The 20723-nt window shown below is 42.8% G+C and overlaps 2 protein-coding genes across 4 annotated transcripts in view; both read left to right on the top strand.

Annotated features, from left to right (window-relative positions):
• Positions 1-5350: 5350 nt before the first annotated feature.
• Positions 5351-8429, top strand: LOC147579772 (uncharacterized). The gene is made up of 2 exons (XM_086709053.1): positions 5351-5399; positions 6373-8429. Exon 2 carries the CDS (start codon positions 6588-6590, stop codon positions 7260-7262), a length of 675 nt encoding a protein of 224 aa, XP_086565179.1. The 5' UTR covers positions 5351-5399; positions 6373-6587; the 3' UTR covers positions 7263-8429.
• PTPN21 (protein tyrosine phosphatase non-receptor type 21) overlaps positions 6940-20723 on the top strand; it is an 82103-nt gene continuing 68319 nt past the window's right edge. The window contains exons 1-2 of one of the 3 annotated variants that reach the window (XM_025919012.2): positions 6940-7080; positions 10903-11285. In XM_025919012.2, the coding sequence (XP_025774797.1) occupies positions 11106-11285 (180 nt within the window). In that variant the 5' untranslated portion in view covers positions 6940-7080; positions 10903-11105. Of the gene's footprint in view, positions 7081-7114; positions 7252-9640; positions 9781-10902; positions 11286-20723 lie in introns of those variants that run through there. The other 2 variants (XM_086709052.1, XM_086709051.1) reach the window with 2 other exon arrangements.

Consider the following 20723-nt stretch of genomic DNA (forward strand, 5'->3'; position numbering starts at 1 on the left):
TTTTATGTATCTGAGAGAGACAGAGGCAGCACGGGTAGGGGAGGGACAGAGAGAGAGGGAGAGAGAGAGAGAGAGAGAGAGAGAGAGAGAGAATCCCAAGCAAGCTCTGTGCTGCCAGCCCAGAGCCCGATGTGGGGCTCAAACCCACAAAACCACGAAATCACAACCTGAGCTGAAACCAAGAGTGGGACACTTAACCAACTGAGCCACCCAGGTGCCCCAGAGGAAAACTCCACTTTTAAGCTCATCGGTGTTGTTAGCAGAATTAATTCTCTTGCAACTTTATGAGTGAGGGCCCCAGCTTTTTCCTAGCTGTTGGCTTGAGGCCACACTCGGGCCTTAGAGGTTGCCCACAGTTCCTTGTCATGTGTTTCTTCACTCTGGCTACGTAAGCCCTCCAAGACAGTCTCTCAGCTCAGGGAGGAGGGCTCAGTTCCTCTTCTAAGGGCTTTCATTTAATTTAGTGACTTAGGGCCACCCAAGTCCTGACCCCAAAATCAAGTGATTTAGGGCCTAATTACATCTGAAAAATCCTTAATTTATTTTATTTTATTATTTTTTTCCATATTCATGAACTAAAAGCAAGTCATAGGTGCTACCCACATTCAAGGGGAGGAAATTATACAGGGTGTAAACAGCAGGGGCAGGAATCATGGGGCCATCTAGGATCTGTCTGCCACACGGCCCTTTATCTGATATATTTTTTTTTCTTCTGAATTCCTATAGCATCTATGTGGAAGCTACTGGTATGACACTTAATATGCTCTCTGTAATATTAATTGTGTGTGTCCTCTCTAGCAAACTTACAAACTCTTAGTTCTGCATTTCTCCAAAATTTCTTTCAGGATACTAGACACATAGGAAGCAAATATTTATAGGATATTTGTAGGATATTTTGTAGGCTATCAAATATTTGTATGATAAAATAAATTAACTACCTAAATTAACAAAAGTATTCCTCATGGATTAATCCAATGATCATGCACTCATCCAACATTGATGAGAAGCAGCGGAACAGAGTGACTGAGAACAGGGACACCAGAGCCAGACTGTCTGGGTTTGAATCCTAGCTCTGCTACTCCCTCCAAGACCTTAGGCAAGTTGCTTGTCCTCTCAGTGACTCAGTTTCCTCATCTGTGACATAAGTATGATAGCAGTTTCTCCTTCATAGGGTCATGAGGGTGAAATAAGTTAATATTTTGGGAAGCATTTTGAACCATGCTTGGCTTACAGCAGCACTGTGTTGATTAAAAATTAAATGCCTTCCCAGAACTAGACACTGTGCTGGAAGCCAGAGCACAGACATGATCAAAACTGAGTCGCTGGTGTGCCTGAGTGGCTCAGTCAGTTAAGTGTCCGACTTCAGCTCAGGTCATGATCTCATGGTTCGTGGGTTCAAGCCCCCTGTTGGGCTCTGGGCTGACAGCTCAGAGCCTGGAGCCTGCTTTGGATTCTGTGTCTCCCTGTTTCTCTGCCCCTCCCCCAATCATGCTTGCTCACATGCTCTGTCTCTCTCAAAAATAAACATTGGAAAAAAAACAAAAACTGAGTCCCTGCTTTCATGACACTCTCAATCCAAAGGATAGTACATTATTTCTATTTCTTTACCCATCATTTCAGAACTAAGAATGAAAACACAGGATTTTGTATCCATTACTGATTACAAAATCCATAGTCAATACTTAGATAATACTGAAAGAACATTTTAGAAAGAACAGAGAATGTTTTCATTAAAATGTATTTAGAATAGAGAAATTTTTATTAAAATGTATTCAAGAGGCGCCTGGGTGACTCAGTTGGTTAGGTGTCCGACTCTTGATTTCAGTTCAGATCATGATCTCAGTCATGAGTTGGAGCCCCAAGTCGGGCTCAGCACTGATAGTGTGGAGGAACCTACTTGGGATTCTCTTTCTCCATCTCTCTGCCCCTCCCCTGCTTGCTCTCTCTCTCTCAAAATAAATAAACATTTAAATAAAATAAAATTCCAGAATGGGTTAACTTTCAGGACAATCTATTTAAAACCATGGAGGAAGAGATTTGTCAGCTGCTTAAGAATTCACACATTTATAGTAACAAAGAAGATGAAAAGAAATGCTTTTACTTAAAAAAAGGGTAGAGGGTGTCTGGCTGGCTTAGTCAGTGGAGTGTGTGACTCTTGATCTCAGGATCGTGAATTCAAGCTCAACGTTGGACCTAGAGCTTACTTAAAAAAAGAAAAAAAATTCACACATTTAGACCTCAGGAGTTACAGTGTCTGGATCACAGGGGACAAACCCACTAAACCAGTGGTATTCAGTGGTCCATCACTGTTCGAGGTGCTTCCCTGTGAGATGCATCTTCATAAACCACATGACATCCAGAGGAAGATGATCATGATGATGGTCAGAAAGAAACCATGAAATTTACAAAGGGTATTTATTTCACTTGAAAAAGACTAAGCTGGACCAAGAAAATTCTTTCTGGCATGCAAGAGCTCTCCATTTTAGGAGGAATGACATATTTTGCTCTAGGGGATAGAATGAGGACTAGATTTCAACAAACCGCAATGCAGCCTAAGAAGGTTCTGGGCTGTCTTTCAAAGAAAGATGACTAAAAAATGCATTGGCTTTGAAATCAGAGGGCCCTGAGCACTAAGCCCAAATCCATGGATCCGGAGTCCTCTGACACTGGCTTTGTAGTATCCCCAGCCTCCTCTCAGGATAACATTCCACCTGGATGTTGCACGTGCACATCCTTTGCAAGTGTATGTGGGGAGCACAGAGGGGGTGGGGGGTCGGGGATGGTTTCTTTCAGCTTGGAATGCTTTCCTCTTCTTTTCGTTGAGTTCTTAGTGAGCTTTTTTGTTTGTCCTTCCAGACTCAGCCAGAAGTTGATCATAGTGATAAAACAGACATTACCACCTCACTTAAAATGTATAATTTTTTAAATGTTTTATCTAGTTTTGAGAGAGAGTGCACATGTGTGTACGTGCACAAGTGGGGGGGGCGGGGGGGGGACCACAGATAAAACAGACTCCTCACTGACAGCAGTGAGCCTGAAGTGGGGCTTGAACTCAAGAACTGTGAGATAATGACCTGAGCCAAAGTCGGCACTCAATTGACTGAGCCACCCAGGCACCCCTAAAATATATTCTCATTGGTATATTCCCCTTCTATAATACACACACACACACACACACACACACACACACACACACCACATATATAGTACTGGAATGTGTGTGTGTGTGTGTGTGTGTATATATACATATATATATATATATATATATAGGCCTAAGTCTTTGAAGACACAGACATGCATCTTATTTATCCTGCTTTTTGTGGCCTCTGGCTTGGAATAAATGCAGGATGAGTGCAAGTTTTTCAATAGTGAATATCACGTGGTTTGTCTGTCCTTGGATCAAAAGCCCAAAGTGTTGGGAATTATAGTCACAGTGCCACTTTGCTACTGAGGCTGATAAACGTTTTTCCGTTTTCTTGTCCGTTGGAACAAATATACTGCCAGCACCATCATTTTTCTATATCCAGGGGAATCTATGCTCTATATTCTCACACTTTTGCAGCTGAAAAGTTGCTGCACCTGATAAAGTGCTGAATGTGGTAGGCAGAGCACACAGTGAGGATTCAGACTAAAGGAGATTTCACCTTTCTGGCTGTGGCTCCGGCTACAGGAATCATTATCTCTATGTGGTGGGAGGAGGGAGGCATTCATTCAGATTTCTGCAGAAGATGGTAATTTACCCAGTGAGGTTTGATAGATACTCACCAAGCTTAATCTCTTAACTCCTAATATTAGGAGATTAATTTCTTAACTCCTAATATTGGTCAATGGAGCACCAAACCCACAATTTCTTTCCTTTTTATGGAGTCTCTTTTTAGTACAAGATTTTCTTTTTAAAATTTTATCTTTTAAAAGATTTAAAGTGATCTCTTCACCCAACCTGGGGCTCAAATTTACAACCCAGAGATCGAGTTGCATGCTGTACAGATGACTGAGCCAGCCATGTGCCCCTTAAAGTTTAATTTAATAAGAATTACCTTCACGCGGGTAAGTATTCACACTATGTCACTTTCTGGGTAACAAGAGGAGGTAAAGATACAGATCTGTAATGGCTTATTTATCCACAAAATATCTCTAGATGGATACATAAGGTTATGGTAACACCCATTATTGTCAGGAGGAGAGCTGCGTGTCTAGAAGGCAGGGTGGGAAGGAGACTTTTCACTTATACCTTTTTGTATCTTTTGAGGTTGAACCATACAAATTACTTCACTTCCTTTCATACAAACATAAACCAGTAATAAATGCCTGTCTGACACTTTAAAGGGGCTATTTATGTGGCTTACCACGGGGGTGTTACTATCAAATTAATATGGCTGAGGGAAAATAGTTTAAGTACTTGGTCAACAAATGACACTTGTGCTGTGTGAGGGAGAAAGTTCAGATCTGTTGTCTAATATTGCTTGGGTTTTATGGTCATTTTCTATTTTTAAAATTCTTTTATTTTCTTCCCGATTCAATTAACACGTTTTTATTTAGTGCCTACTCTCTGCCAGTAGTGTCCTAGGAATGCTAGGAGATATAAAAGAAGCCTTCATGAAATAGTTTTCAAAGTTCTTGCCAAGTGTGGAGATCACTGTGGAATGGGGTGGCTAGAAAGTTGTCTTGGAACCAGAGCTTGCAGAGAGGAAAGGCTCAGACGAATGAAAGGGGGGCAGGGCAGGCGGTGCTATGGGCCAGGAGAAACACTTGATTGGGGGATTCAGGGGGAAGAGAGAAATTAAGGATGGCCAGAGAGGCTAAGACCAGTTTAGAAAGGCCTGAACGGACAGGCAGAAAAGCTAGCCTTGGGGGTCCATTAGGAGTGATAAACCCAAGGGAGAGGTAAGCTTGGTATTAGCATATAAAGGAGAGAGAACTGAGAAACCGGATGCAAGACCACCCTTGTTGCAATAACCCCCCCGGACGTAAAATGATGGGGGTTTGGTTTAGAATTGTGGGACAGATAGGAGAGAAGAAATCATGAGGCATTACAAAGGAGGAAATACCAGGTCTTGATGGTAGGCTGGAGAGGAGAAAGGTATTAGAATCTCACATAATTTCAATTTTTCTAGCTTGGGAGACCAGAAAAGGGACTCATTTTCATGCCTCTTTTCTTTCCTCACACACAGTTTGACCCCCTCAAGGTGTCCTGTTGAAATATCAGTTGTAAACAGAATTTAATTTTCCATTAGAAACACATGTGATCTTATTTGCTTTTAGCTCTGTCACCAGACTTGAATCTTGCCCAGGCTTTGTTCTCTCATAGCACTCATGCCTCTATGATGTATGTGTGATGTGTAGGTGTTTTCATCTTCCACTAGACCAGGAGTCTCCTGTGTGCAGGGACCATGACTTAGGTATTGTAAGTACTCATTGTCTGCTAGTTGTTGAAGAAAATGAGAGTTAAATAAAATGTAACACAAAAAATCTTTCCAGAAACAATGCTATTAAAAAAAAAAATCATTTAGAGGCACCTGGCTCGCACTGTCCTTGGAGGTCAACTCTTAATTTCGGGGTTGTGAGTTCAAGTTCCAAGTTGGGCCTAGACATAAAAATTTAAAAAATCATTTAAATTAAAATGTACATAATAAAAACATCTCTGCTTCAGTCACTCTAACCACATGTCAAGTAAAGATGGAAAAACCTGGGATGCCTGGGTGGCTCAGTTTGTTGGGCGTCTGACTTCGGCTCAGGTCATGATCTCACAGTTCGTGGGTTCGAGCCCCGTGTCAGCTCTGTGCTGACAGCTCAGAGCCTGGAGCCTGTTTCAGATTCTGTGTCTCCCTCTTTCTCTGACCCTCCCCTGTTCATGCTCTCTCTCTGTCTCAAAAATAAATAAATGTTAAAAAGAAAAATTAAAAAAAAAGATGGAACAACCCTACTGTGATGGTGTTAGGGTCACACAGTTTTGTTCCTCTGCTTAAGTGTTGCAATTCAGGAGTAATAATGCAGTGTAAAAATACAGTATCGTGTAATAATAAGCACTGCTAATAGGGCCGAGGGTTAAATGAAACACTTCACATATATTTTATACAAGTTACTGGAAGGTGATTATCATTCTCCCTATAGAAGAGAGGAAGCAGGTAGAGAGAGCTTAGGAGAGTTGCACAAAGTTACCCAGCGAGAAAAGTGTTGGCGCTGAGAATTGAACCTAGACAACTTTACCATAGAATCTCCATCCTTAATAGCTCTACACTGTATTGCATATACAGCTCTTTTGGAGACTGAGAGGTTATTTGAGACCTTATCAACCCTTTTTTTTGGGGGGGGGGCAGGGAGGAGACTTTTCCATCCAGTACTAATCAATGTTTTTCCTTTTTTATGGGGTAGATCTTTAGACGCAAGCATGGAAAGAAGAAATAGAATATTTGAATCGTTTTCAGAAATATACAACAGTAAACGGACAACTAGCGATTACAGCATATTACGGACCACCTAACAACAAAGTAGTAAAACTCTTTACCTGGAACCGAAATAATATCCCCCTCCCCTCATTTTTATTAAAAGGCTTGCTTTATTTGGAAACTCTTAAAATAAGTGGTCATATGATTAAAAAAAGCAGCGGCGCGCCCCCTCCCCGGCGGCCGGGCGCAGCTGTCCGCACCTCCCCCGCGCCCCGCCACCCGCATTCCAACTCTCTGAGGTCACGGGCCGCCACCGCCTCCCCAGATCCGCCCGCCCGCCGGGCCCTTGTGGGGAGGGACGCCCGGCCCCGGCCGCTCCGCTGCTCCGGCCGCGCGTCCCGTGCGCGTCCGTCCGTCCGTCCTCCTGTCGCCCCGACCCCCGCCCGGTTCCTTTGTGCGGCGCTCCCGGCCCGTCCCACCTCCAGGCCTTTCCCGTCGCCGCCGCCGGACTCTGCCCAGGGGAATGGTCTGCGGGCCGAGGTTTTGGAGACAGGAAGTGAGGCGCGCGAGCCCCATGAGCGCGCCGCGCCGCGGGCTGGCGTGCGGGCGCGGCTGTGGCTGCCGCGCGGCGGGACCCAGGGAGGCGGGCCGCTGAGCCGGGAGCGCGGCCCTGAGGATGCGGGAGCGGGAGCAGGTGAGGGCGCGGGTTCCCGGCCGGCGGGCGGACGCTGGGGCCGAGCGGTGGGGTGTGTCCGCAAGCGGGGACTTCGGAGCGCGTCGGCCAGCTCAGGCGTCCCGGAGGATGGGTCCCGGTTCCCAGACCCCTGGCAGCAGCGTAACAAAGAGAAAAGTCTTCCGTTTCCAGGTTCTCCGTGATCTATTTGGGTTCATTTCTAAAGGGGATCTTGAACTTCTATTCTGAACTCGGTTGACTATTGAGGCTAAATTCTGGATCACGGTTTTAAAAGTCTTAGGCATAGTTGCGTCTCTCAGAATATTAAGTGCGAAATTTGCCGGATAACTTTGGCGAGAAGGCGAGTAGGGAAGGATTGTTTGGTGGTGACTTGTTTTTGGAGTAGAGTGTTTACTCTGGAAAAAAGAATTCTTGGGTCTGCAAATTCCGACTTGTGATTTCTGCAAATCCTGATTAGATTGGCTTGCTCTTGGCATACGCGTCTTATTTTCTTTTTTGCTGAGAAAGCCTTATAATAATAGCGTACTCGCAAACACATTCAAAACACTCCGTGTGCTCTAAGTGACAACCGCTGTATGCCTAATTAGTTGCTGACAGATTTTTTTTTAACTTTGGGATATGACAGTAATTTTAATCTGATAATAGTTGTCTGTTTTGTTCCTAGGGTATGGTATTCTCGAGTATCTACACATAAGTCCGTGAGAAAAATGTTTGATTTAGTGCTGTAGATTTATGTATTACTCTAAAGATGACATATACTCTTAGTGATTATTTTACTTTAAAGTATCATTGGCAAATTTACATGTGGGGAGGATCTTAGCAGGGGTGGAAACGACAGTATTCAGAGTGACTCTATTTGAAAAACTTTTGAAAGAGGATGTGAAAACATTAAAATGAATTCACAAATAGACTGCCTTTTGAAAAGTGGAAAAGAATTTAACATGTAGCTATTATTACATAACAGAATGGTTTTGTAGAGAAAGTGTTAACTAGTTTCTCCTTCAAAAGCGAATTATGAATTATTTGGTTAGTAGAGAAGTTATAATTTTAGACCTTTCAATTTACTGCATATTATTCTACACCTGAAACCCCCCAAAGAGCAACTTATATTTCTACTCCATATGCTAGTGAATACTATATGTAACTGGAAATTAAAATGTGTTAATCGTTGATAATTTTCTAAATTATTAAACAGTATTAACATAAGTTTTCTATAAATAAGCAAAAAGCAAGTTATTCTTGTGGATAGATCTTGGGGAAAAAGGTACCTGACATCGACATGCACACCCACATTGACCCCTCAACTTTCTCAATTATAACATCTACCAAAATAAAGAACATTGACTTTTCTTTATCTCTGATGCTGTACATTTCAAATCTCAGGGACAACTGAAAGTTTTATTCTGCATCTGCTTAATCAGAGCTTTAAGTTAATAATTGTTATATAGAGTAATATCTACTGCCTTCAAGGCTCTTAGGTCTGTCTTTGTAATGAAGAGTCTACCATATTTGAACACTCTTAATACACATCTTTCCTCTGTATATATGCAATATCTTGTCTTTTCACAATACTTAATTTGTCTTACTTTCAGTTATCATAATTTGTATATAAAATTGAAATCCACCACCTCATCTCATGAAAGGTATTTGTGTAGTATATGTGGTATTTTATGTACATCTAATCTTTTTTAAAAATATGTATTATACAAACACTGATGGCCCATCAGGCAATTTTTTAGTTAAAAGTTTATTATTTAAAATTCTCATTTCTTGATTTTTTTTTTTCCCTTTTGCCTCAACTATCTATCTAGTTTATACCCTGAGGTAGGAAGCATTGAAAATCGCAAGTGGAGACCATATCTTTTTATATTTGTATTTCCCCGTTTTAGTATGGTCCTTTTACTTACGGAAAGTACCCAGCAAAAATTTTGTTGTTTAAAACAGCACTTTATGTAGTCCCGGTTGCCCTTTCTCCTCTATTGCTTGTTTTTAGCTTTTATTTTTTGGCTACCTGGGCATAACCAGAATTCCAAAGACAAAAACCAAACCGAAGCACAAACAACAGAAAACAAAACAGAGAGAAAACCGTGGCTCCGTCCTTACTAGAGATACAGCCATGTATATAATTATAGCATGCATGTAATCTCCTTAAGGGCAGCGACGGCTTAGGGTTCGTCTTAGATTTCTCACACCGTCCACTACACCGCCTTGTACTCCGAGATGCAATACACTTTTGTGGAACGGAATTCTAAATGTTAACTTTGGCAAAGCCTAGTGAAATAGCTAAACCCTGTTCTCTAGCTCTGCCGTACCCCAGCCCTGTGTGCCCATCACCTCTGAAACCGAGACGCAGTCAGGAAAGTGGGAAAGAGCAGAGGACGGGGAATGAGGAATCTGGGATCAATTCCCAGTTCAGCCCATCCCAGTGTGAAGCTGAGAAAGCCGCTTCTTTCGAGGCCTGGGTTCTGTCTCCCAGCTGAGAGGATTGGGGGCGGACCTTGCCCCTTCGCGTGGTTCCCCGCCCAAGTTCAGGGTTGCGAGCCGCGGCCGAGCCAAACGTTTCGTCCTCGGGGGCCGTCTCCACTCAGAAGAAAACAAAGGGTGGGAACCGTCCCGGGATTTTGTTGACTCCTTTAGGGGAAAAAACTCCCAGCCGCCGCTCACGCTCAGTTTGCCCCAACCTGGAGTTACCATCAACAGGTGTGTTTTAAAATGTTGTAAATCGCGTTGGGGCGGGGGAGGGGGAAAGTGTCCTGAGGCTCCAAATCGGGAACCAGATGGACCCCCACCCAGACTTCTCCAACCTCCAGCGGGGCTCGAGCTGGGTTCTTTAAACGTTCCCTCCGGGAGCGTAGGGGCCGGTACTTCCCTGGCGCGTCCGTCCGGAAACGTGGCCGCAGACGGAGAGTTCCGGGGCTTCTGAGGCAGCGCGTTGGCCAGGCAACGCCGCCTTCTTTTCCGCTGGGAGGACTCGATGGGAGTCCGAGTCTGAGTTCTCCGCTTGGTCCCCGGCCTCATGGGCTTGTTGAGCCGCGTCCGCCACTTGTTAATTCAGAATGGCGTTTAAGGCCTCGCCCGCCTCGTCTGCTGGCCCGAGGCCCCGCTTAGGTGAAGCCCCACCGCGTCTTCGGGCGTACCCTTCCGGAGGGAAGCCGGGGCCACCCTTTTCAGAATTTCCATGCTTCTGATGGTCACCGGATGACAAGCATCTGTAGGGTCTTTGCCTTGTTTATAAACAAATCAATTTGGTGACGTAAATATTTATAAACTACAAACGGCGCTACAAATGCTTGTTAAGCGTTTCACCTCGCTTGAACCTCGCGACTGCCATATGTTCCAGGAGATTATTCCTCCCGTTTGGGTTCAGGGTTAATTTGTTACGTAGGTGTTTTGCAGTGTTCTCCCTTAAGGGCTAAAAGAACCCTGACCTCGGGTGTTTTGGGTGAGCCAAAAAGCGACTAAAACAAAACAAAACAAAACAAAACAAAAAAACCCTTTTAACATAGAGCCACTAATACGAGCTACTAAACTACTAAATTTGGCGTCATCTTCGTTGCCAACCATTATCTCATTTAATCCCCTAGATAGCCGTAGGTGGTTATCACTATTTGTAGGATTGAATGAGGGGTGGAGTCTGACCCAGGGGCTAACTCGTCTGATGATAAACTTCCTCACATGCCTCCCAGATCCCGTTCTTGCCATCTTTTTCCAGAAGAGAGGGAAAGCTTATTCTTTGGATGCAACCTTATTGATTTGTATTTTTATAAAAACTCAGTTCAGAAGTTGCTATTGCCTATGTCACTGGTGTTCCTCTTTCCTCAGCACTGGCGTGGATGCTCTCTTCACCCGGCCTTTGGGGACTCATTTGCTTTTTGATGGCGGCAGCCGCTGCTGGGTGAGCAGCCGGAGACTGTACGGTGCTCCTGCGGTCAGGTCAGGAGAGGATCGCTTTCTCCCGCCGTCACTACCACCGGATTGGGGCGGTGCTTTTCCCTCTTCAACCCCTCCACCCTCGAAGGGAGAAGATGCCACTGCCATTCGGGTTGAAACTAAAACGCACCCGGCGCTACACGGTGTCCAGCAAGAGCTGCCTGGTTGCCCGGATCCAGCTGCTCAATAACGAGTTTGTGGAGTTCACGCTGTCTGTGGAGAGCACTGGCCAGGAGAGCCTGGAGGCTGTGGCCCAAAGACTGGAGCTGCGGGAGGTGAGACCCCCCCCCCACCCCCCCCTCCCCACCAGCCTGGCAAAAGGCTTGCAGGCTTCTCTAGGCTGGCTTAGCGCCTTCTTTCCCATTTTAGTGCTTGCTGGCTCTGTGCTCTCCAAGTATGTCCCTGGCCTTGATGTCCGAGCCTGCAAGCCCCCCTCCCTGTGAGGAAGGAATAGATACAGAGCAAAAGGTCTTCTTTTGAGTGTGCCCCATAAGATAATAGTGTCTGAGTTTTGAAAGTGCTTATATTTGTTCCCTCAAAATGCAATCCAAAATCAGATTAGTAATGCATTTAGGATTTTCCAAGTGCTGGTTTTCTAATACCCCAAATGGGTCATCTTGATCTAGTACACTTTACTGACTTCATTCGTTCAGTATCCATTGACTGTGTTGCACAGTCCATGCCACAATTATAAAGACATACCGCCTGAGTTTGAATTCTGGTTTCCCCACCGACTGGTTGTTTAACCTTGGAAAGTTATGTTCCCTCATCTGAGCCGTGGGGATAGGGATAACATTGGTGCCTAATTCTCACAGTGGTTGTGTGATTTAAAGTGCAAATAAAGTCAAAGCTCTTTTTTTTTTTTTTAACTTTGTATTATTTTTTTCCAAGTTTATTTATTTCTTCAGTAATCTCTATACCCAGTGTGGGCTGGAACCCACAACCTGAGGTTCAAGATTCAGCATGTTGCTCCAACTAAGCCCGCCAGGCACCCCAAAGCCAAAGTTCTTTTTTTGTAATGTTTTTATTTATTTTTGAGACAGAGAGAGACAGAGCATGGGGGGGGGGGGGCAGAGAGAGAGGGAGACACAGAATCTGAAGCAGACTCCAGGCTCCGAGCTGTCAGCACGGAGCCTGATGCGGGGCTCAAACTCATGGACTGTGAGATGGTGACCTGAGCTGAAGTCGGATGATTAACCAACTGAGCCACCCAGGCGCCCTGCCAAAGCCAAAGTTCTAATAACAGTCTTATAGTTATCATAGGGAGGTTTGCCCAGGAAACTGCTAATTTTGTCTGTAGGAAGTTGTGGAGTCCTCAAGGATCCACATCATATCTTAAATTTAAAATGCCTGGGGGGCTCAGTCGGTTTTGCATCTGACTTTGGCTCAGGTCGTGATCCCACAGTTCTCGAATTCAAGCCCCACATCTGGCTTGCTGCTTTCAGCCTGTCAGGATGGAGCCTGCTTCTGATCCTTTGTCCTCCTCTCTTTCTGCCCCTCCCCTGCTCTCTTTTTCTCTCTCTCTCTCTCTCTCTCTGCCCCTCCCCTGCCGTCTCTCTCTTACAAAATAAATAAAACATTAAAAAAAAAAATGATGGGTGCCTGGGTTAAGTGTCTGACTTAAGCTCAGGTCTGAATCTCACAGCTTGTGGGTTCGAGCCCCACATCAAGTTCTGTGCTCATAGCTCTTTGGTTGCTTGGATTGGGGGTAAGAGGAAGATGGAGAAACTGGTTATTCTATGTAAATGCCCAGCTTATATTCCTAACTGGAAATCCCATTGTTGTAGTTCATAAAAAGGTACAAAGAGATAAACTGTGCTCCTGGTGACTATTGAGAATCATCTGATTGTTTGATATAAAAGAGCTCTTTAGTGCCTTGGGCATATGTACTGGGAGCTCACCCTAGTGTTGATAATGAGTAAGAAAATAGGTTGATCCATGCTACGTTGGGGGAAAGTAGAGGGTGCTGTAGGGAGAGGCTGCAGAGGGAAGGGGATGGTACAGGGTGGCAAAAGGCTGGACTAGACTTCCAACATAGGAACTACAGGCCAAAGACGTGAGGCAAGTTTTCTACCTGAAAGTAGTAGGGAAGTTAGTGAAGAATTTTTTTAATTACTTAATTTATTTATTTTTAAGTAATCTCTACACCCAACATGGGGCTTGAACTCACAACCCCAAGATCAAGAGTTGCATGCTCTCTGAGCCAGTCAGGCGCCCCATTAGTGAAGGATTATAAGCAGGGACTTGGTATAATTGTTTTTGTGAAGGGTGGGCCCTCTGGAGAACGAGTAAAAAGGAGGAGTTGTGCAGATGGTAGTCACTTGGATTTGGATGGGAATGGAGAGAAGTGGATGGAATCTGGAGATATTCAGGACCTACCTACCAAGTGTGGAGAAGAGCTAGCCAGGGGTCCAGGTTGATACTCAGGTATCCAGTGAACATTGGAGGCTGTAACCGGGAGAGGCAGCATAAAAGGAAGAGCAGATTTGAAAGGGGATAAGGAGAGGTGTGTGGTGAGATCACTTCTGGTGAGTTAGAGACGCCAGTTGGTTGCTAAGTGAAATTAGTCAGAGAAAGACAAATATGACTTCACTCATATGTGGAATTTAAGATACAAAACAGATGAACATAGGGGAAGGGAAACAAAAATAATATAAAAACAAGGAGGGGGACAAAACGTAAGAGACTCTTAAATATAGAGAACAAACAGTTGCTGGAGGCGATGTGGGTGGGGGGGATGGCTAAATGGGCAAGGGGGATTGAGGAAGACATTTCTTGGGATGAGCACTGGGTGTTATATGTAGAGGATAAATCAGCAGATTCTACTTCTAAAGTCATTATTGCACTGCTGATTAACTTGGATTAAATTAAACAATTTTTAAAAAATGATGCTAGTTGGAGAGGTCGAGCAAGGAGAGGCAGTTGTGGGCTTGGAGCTCAGCTACGGGGAAGAGATTTGGGAATTTCAACCTAGGTCAGTTCATCAAAGCTGGGAGAGGGCGTGAGGCCGTCTAGGACAGAACGAGAAGACATAGTAGACAGACCCTTCGGGGTTGAATAGAGGAGGCAGAGCCTTAGGAAGAAGATGAAATGGAGCAGTCCAAGAAGGACAAAGTAAACCATGAGAGCTGGCCTCAGTGGCCAGCCCTGCTTGCTTACATTTATTATATATATTTTTACTTCCTTCACCCAGTTTTCCTTTTTTTAAAATTTTGGTTCTTCTTTTGCTGTCACTTCTTCCTCATGTACCAGGTCTGCGTACAGCCACTACAGAATCAACTTCTTGAGGAACTGTGGTTAATTTATTTTTGTACCTAGAGTACCAGGCATGGAATGTGCTCAATAAAAACAGGCTGAACTAAACCCACAGGCATCGCTTTCCTTCTCTGTTCGTCAGGAAGTCCAGAGAAATGACCATCGCTTGCTTGAAGTGGCCATACTCAGGAACCAGCAACTTCATACGGCTGTGGGTACATAATGAGACTAATTTTAACAAGAGTAGAGTGCTTTGAGAGGGAATGGGCATGGGCCCTAGAAAATGTCTTGCCCTTGGATAGACTATCCCAGTATTTCCAATATTTAATGACAGTCATGGTTAGGAAGTTAGTTTGTATTACGAACTCTTCCTTTCAAACCTCTAGAAGCTCTGCTCTGTAGCATATAAACAGATGGCTCAAGCCCCAGGCCTAATCTTACCAAATGACCGAATGACCCTTCAGAAGGACTCTGAGTCAGGATAACACCTGTTCTGACTTTGTGTCCATACATCACTTACGAGATTCATACGACGAGCTGTTGGTGTTTGTTATCTGGCACTATTCTCCCATCAAGTAGACTCAGAATTATCATAGTGTATAGATTTGTCTGATAAGCTCTGCTACTCACCAGATTTAAATTTGGGGAGGAAAAGTCTTTACTTGCTTAGTTATTTTACTTCTATAACGACAGTTACAAGGGCTCCACAATAATATCATTAGAACACAACGCAGAGGTTTCACCTCTATCTGTATTATTTTATTTCTTAAGCTGGATGCGTAGTTGTATGATGTTTGTTAGTCATATTTTTTTTCAATGTCTAAGATATTTTATAATATATTCAGAAACTACAGATGGAAAGGTTAATGTACTTATTTCCAATTTAGTTACCTTAGATTAACTTTTTCTACATTCACCATATTTGAGCTGTCGAAAGTGACTTCTAAAAATGGTAGAACATTATCCCCATAGGAGAATTCATTATAGTAACAGCCTCATGAAAAGCTGTTGAAATTCTCTGCCTGTCATTCATTCTGAGTTTCATAATGTGTTTTCAAGAGAGGCTGTGAAAGCCTTTGTAGAATTTAAGGGGAATTAGGAAATTTCCTCTCCAGTTTGGAGGGTATGTGTTACAGAGGTTTGATGGATGTGGTGAGGCAAGAGGGTATCACCTGGGAACAACCACTCCCACTGGGCAGGGTTACCTCAATGGAATCAGCATAGTTTAGAGTAAGGTGGTTCAGTTTAAAAACCTATTGTCTTGGGGTTCCTGGGTGGCTCAGCCAGTTGATCATCTGACTCTTGATTTTGGCTCAGGTCATGATTCCAGGGCTCCAGGTTGAGTGCAGAGCCTGCTGAAGATTCTCTCTCTCTCTTCCCCTCCCCTCCTCTCCCCTGCCCTTAAAACAAAGCAAAAACCTATCCTCTCAGGGAGTAAGACCTGCATTACCCCACCTCACTGAGAAGGATATGTAAAAGCAGGATTAAAATTTCATAATTTACAACAAGATATGGAGCCACCAAGGGCCCCAAGTATGTGTGTTCCCTGGCCAGGCCGTGTTTTGTGGGCAGGCCACACGGGAGCCAGTTGGTGAGACTGGAACCAGAGAAGGAAGCTGCCTTGAAAGCCTTACCTATCTTCATGAGGGGAATGGTACTGCCTCTGGCATCAGACAAGTTCCTTTGAGTCTCGGCACCCTTTCTGGGCAGGGCTTAGGTGGGCACGGCCTTTATTTGCCTCTTGAGAAGGCTGTTTAACAGAGTGCTTAAGACATTTGCAGGTCGAATCGGAAAAACTTGAATTTGAGCCCCAGTGCTGCCATTTATTAATTATGTGACCCATCAGTTCTGTGATCTGTCCAGGCGATACATCATCACGTAATTCATAAATATCCTGTCCACTTTATGCATCTCTTTCCTTCACTTACAACAGTTCACATAGATGCAAATGTTTTATCTGAAAAAAGACCAGGCGAAATGAAAAAGAAACTTTCACGATAAAAACATTTTTTAAAAAGTGATTTTTGTCCAATTACATTTGGACTTGGTATTTTTCAAGTCCACTGGTTTTCATCGGTAGACTGGGGATAACAGTAAGAGTAGTATATACTTTTTTTTTTTAATGAAGAAAAATTTCTTTTATTTATGAGAGATAGAGACAGCATGAATGGGCAAGGGGCAGAGAGTGAGGGAGACACAGAATCTGAGGCAGGCTCTGCACTGAGCTGTTAGCACAGAGCCTGAGGTGGGACTCAAACTCACAAACCACGAGATCATGACCTGAGCTGAAGTCGGTCACTCAACCGACTGAGACACCCAGGCGTGCCCCAAGAGTAGTATATACTTGATGGTGGTTGTGAGGATTTAGTGTTAAATGAAAAAACATTTAGCAGAGGACTTGGTATGTGAGAAACTCCCAGGAAGTGTGACTCTTCATTACTGTTATTGTTTATGTCTCCCATTTCCATGTTGTGGTGACTCACCAACTTCTCTTGCAGATTAATTCTTTTGTTAATATCCTGTAGTCTCTTGTAAATGGAAGAAGCAATGTTTATTCATAAAATGTTCTTAGAGTAAAAACAAGTATAGTGGCCACTGGCAATTGTACTTTTTTTTTTTTTTTAAACATTTTTTATTTATTTATGTTTTTTGTAGGGTCAGGGGGCAAAGGAGGAGGGAGAGAATCTTAAGCAGGCTCCACACTGAGTGGAACTGGATCCCACAACCCTGGGATCATGACCTGAGTCGAAATCAAAAGTCAGATGCTAAACCAACTAAGCCGCCCAGGTGCCCTGGCAATCACACCTTTTACGTTACTAGACTGTTAAAATTTTAATGTACCATTGTAATTTACCCATCATATTTGAACCTCTTTTTCCATGCCAGTTGAAATTAGTTTGTACAGTGTCACTGCCTCTTGCCCCCTTATTTTTGATAATCTTATTTTTATCATGTTATCATGGGTTTTAATTAGATTCATTGCCTACTATTTCTTTTTTTTTTTTTTTTAAGTTTCTTATTTTGAGACAGAGAGAGTGCGTGTGGGTGAGGGGCAGAGAGAGAATTCCAAGCAGGCTCTGCACAGTCAGCCTAGAGCTTGATTTGTGGCTCAAACTCACAAAATCCTGAGATCATTACCTGAGCTGAAATCAAGAGTGGGACACTTAACCAACTGAGCCACCCAGGTGCCCCTAGATTATTTCTTGTACAGGATCCCTTCCTTTATCATGAAGTCCTTATTCAACTTAAATTTACATGTGGTTGGAGTGGGGTTTTTTTGTTTTGTTTTGTTTTTTTGTTTTTTAACATTTTAGTCTCCAGTTAGGAAACAAGTAACTTAAAACACCTGGGAAGCCTTTTGTTGTTGTTGTTTTGTTTTGTTTAAGTAATCTCTACACCCAACATGGGGCTCAAACTGAGGACCTAGTTGCATACTCTAGGGACTGAGCCAGCCAGGTATCCCAACCCTGGAAGCTTTAAAAAAAAAAAAAACAAACTTTTATTTATTAAGTAATCTCTACTCCCAACGTGGGGCTCCAACTCATGACCCCATGATAAAGAGTCAGGTGCTCGGCCAAATGAGCCAGCCAGGTGCCCCATCTAGAGAAGTCTTTTAAAGATAACTTTTTCATGTTTTTGCTATGATACATTATGTGTTAGTTTTATAACTTAAATTTTAGAAGGCAGTTTTCTTTCGGCGATTTTTGAGTGTTTCGGGTGTGAATGGGGGAAGGGGGATCCTCACTGTTGTCTACATATATGGTGTACATATATAACTACAGTTTTGAAGTTGAGATCAATACTAAGCCATAGCTAAAATTACCTCCAAAGCATTTTGTTGAATCAGGCAAAAAATTGAGCAAAATTTGCAAGTTCTTCCTGTGACTTCTTATTTTAAGAATTTAATTAAAGCCTTTGATATTTGGTTACTCTGTAACGGTTTATCACAGATCTTCAGAAAATTTTTTAAAACTTGTATTCAAAGTACATCACACATATGGCAAGTTTTTATTCTTTAGAATGTAAGCTCTATCAGTGTAGGACTGTTAAGGTCACCATTGTCTGAAATATTGCCTTGTACCTTACAGTACTTAGCTGCTGAATAAATGTCTAGTTTTATTTATTTATTTATTTATTTATTTATTTATTTATTTATTTAACGTTTATTTATTATTGAGAGACAGATCATGAGCATGGGAGGGGCAGAGAGAGGAGGAGACACAGAATCTGAAGCAGGCTCCAGGCTCTGAGCTGTCAGCACAGAGCCCGACACGGGGCCCGAACCCACAAACCGTGAGATGTGACCTGAGCCGAAGCCAGACGCCCAACCAACTGAGCCACCCAGGCTCCCCAGTGTCTACTTAGTTTAAAATTAAGGTTTTTGGGGCACCTGGGTGGCTCAGTTGGTTAAGCGTCCGACTTCAGCTCAGGTCATGATTTCACAGTTCATGGATTGGAGTGCCGGGTTGGGCTCTGTGCTGACAGCTCAGAGCCTGGAGCCTGCTTTGGATTCTGTCTCCCTCTCTCTGCCCCTCCCCTGCTTGCACTCTGTCTCTGTGTCTCTCTCTCAAAAAACATTTTAAAAAAGTTAAAAAAATAAATAAAATTAAGGTTCTTGTTTTGAATTTACATTGATAAGCATAGATAGCAGCTCAGTTAAGTCAGCTTTTATTTGCTCTATGATTGTATTATTTGGAGAGGGTTGAACATTCACAAAGCTTTGAACACAGGTAGGAAAGCACCTTTTTCTTTAGAATTTTCTTCTTCATTTTGGGGCTTCTTCTGAAACAGAAAACAGTCAGGTTTTAGGGACTCCCTGAGGTAAGATTGCTATATTGAGGGAATGTCAGCTTCTTTTAAATAGGTTCTTCCCATAATGTTTTCTGGATGATGAGGAAATTTTTGGCTAAGGGATTTGTTGATATAGAGAGGCATCAAGCATATAATGCAAACCATTACTCTCAAGCACAACTTTAGAAAGTGTTCTTGGCCATCGGAGTGTTTTATTTTAAATTAGTGTCTTAGGTATTCCAAATATCCACTGACCTTATCTTGACTGTTATCTGAGTAGACCTCAAGAATTTCATGCGTATTTCCTTCTGTACTAGCTGTTTTCAGTTGGACTCTAAAAATAACTGAAACATGTGTAAGGTAAAAGTATAACACCTGCAGAGTTTTCAACCTTTTGGCTGCATATTCATTCAGTTATGAAAGTTATAAATCAGATAAAATTGTCGTATAGACAAGTATCAGTAAATATCTTTGGTTAGATCTATCGGACCATCTGAAACAAATGGAAATCTTAGATTGACCTCTCTACCTACATAAAGTGAGCTTTCCAAGGTCCAAAACTGATTAAAATGAGCAAGGATTTTTCTAATTTTTATATTTTCTATTACTTTTCTCATTTGGTCTAGATAATTAAGAACTAGCCACATAGGGGCACCTGGATGGCTCAGTTGGCAGAGTGTGCGATCCTTGATCTCGGGGGTTGTGGCTTTGAACCCCACATTGGGTACAGAGATTACTAAAAAAATAAATAAACTTGAAAAAAAAAAAGAACCAGCTGTGTAAATAAGTAGAGGAATTATAAATACAAACATGAAGATGTTATGCATTTTAACATAAAAACATCACACAAGTTATTGCAGAATTTGGAAAGCTGTTTAGAGAAATGAAGTATTATTCCATTTCATTTAATTTCTGATAAGTTTAAGAGCTAATAGTCTGAGATGTTTTTCTCCCAGTATTGGATTTTCCACTTCAGAGACATTAGAGATGTCCTTGAATCTCTTTCACCAACAATCTGCCAGAAATGTCATGACCATCAAATGAGGCATGAATTTTTTCATGTGGGGAGGTTTGTGAGTTATGAAATGGTGGATATAGGGAACTGATGGTGTTTGGGGGGCTCTCACTAAGTCCTGACGTTGTCCTTAGTGTATAAAGTTTCAGATTTCATTCCTTATAATGCTAGAAGTTTTAGTCGCTTTCTGCTGCCCTCCTTCTGGGTGGATGAACATGATTGTGCTGGAAGCTTAGTATGCCTTATCACATTTAATCCTCACATGGAGTTAGGCATTATCTTTTCCATTTTAAAATGTCGAAACTGAAGTTCTGAAAAATTGGGTGATTTGCTTCGCTAATCTGGGTGATCACACAGCTCATAAGCAGAAGAGTAAGATTTTGAGTTTGTATCTGTGACACTTCTGCTTGAACTTTGACTTTTAAAGTTATGTGAATCATGGGTCCCTTTGAGACTGTCTTGCAAATGCAGACTTTTGCAGACAATTTCAGGTGGTTCAGATGCCCCTCCCCCAATCCTTTTGTGAGCCAGGCTGTGGGCCTAGAAGCCTCTTACAGATGAGGCAGTTTTTCCCCTGCTCGCAGTTTAGCAGGATCTTTCTTCCCTGATCTTTCTTTCTCCAGACGAAGGTGTTGGTAGGATAGAATATTTG

Source organism: Puma concolor, chromosome B3, assembly GCF_028749965.1.
Source record: "Puma concolor isolate L17-30 chromosome B3, mPumCon1.1.hap2, whole genome shotgun sequence".
NCBI classification, from domain to species: domain Eukaryota; kingdom Metazoa; phylum Chordata; class Mammalia; order Carnivora; family Felidae; genus Puma; species Puma concolor.

Coding starts and splice junctions, on each gene's coding strand:
- LOC147579772 (XM_086709053.1), top strand. CDS start 6,588: ATGATTAAAAAAAGCAGCGGCGCGCCCCCTCCCCGGCGGCCGGGCGCA.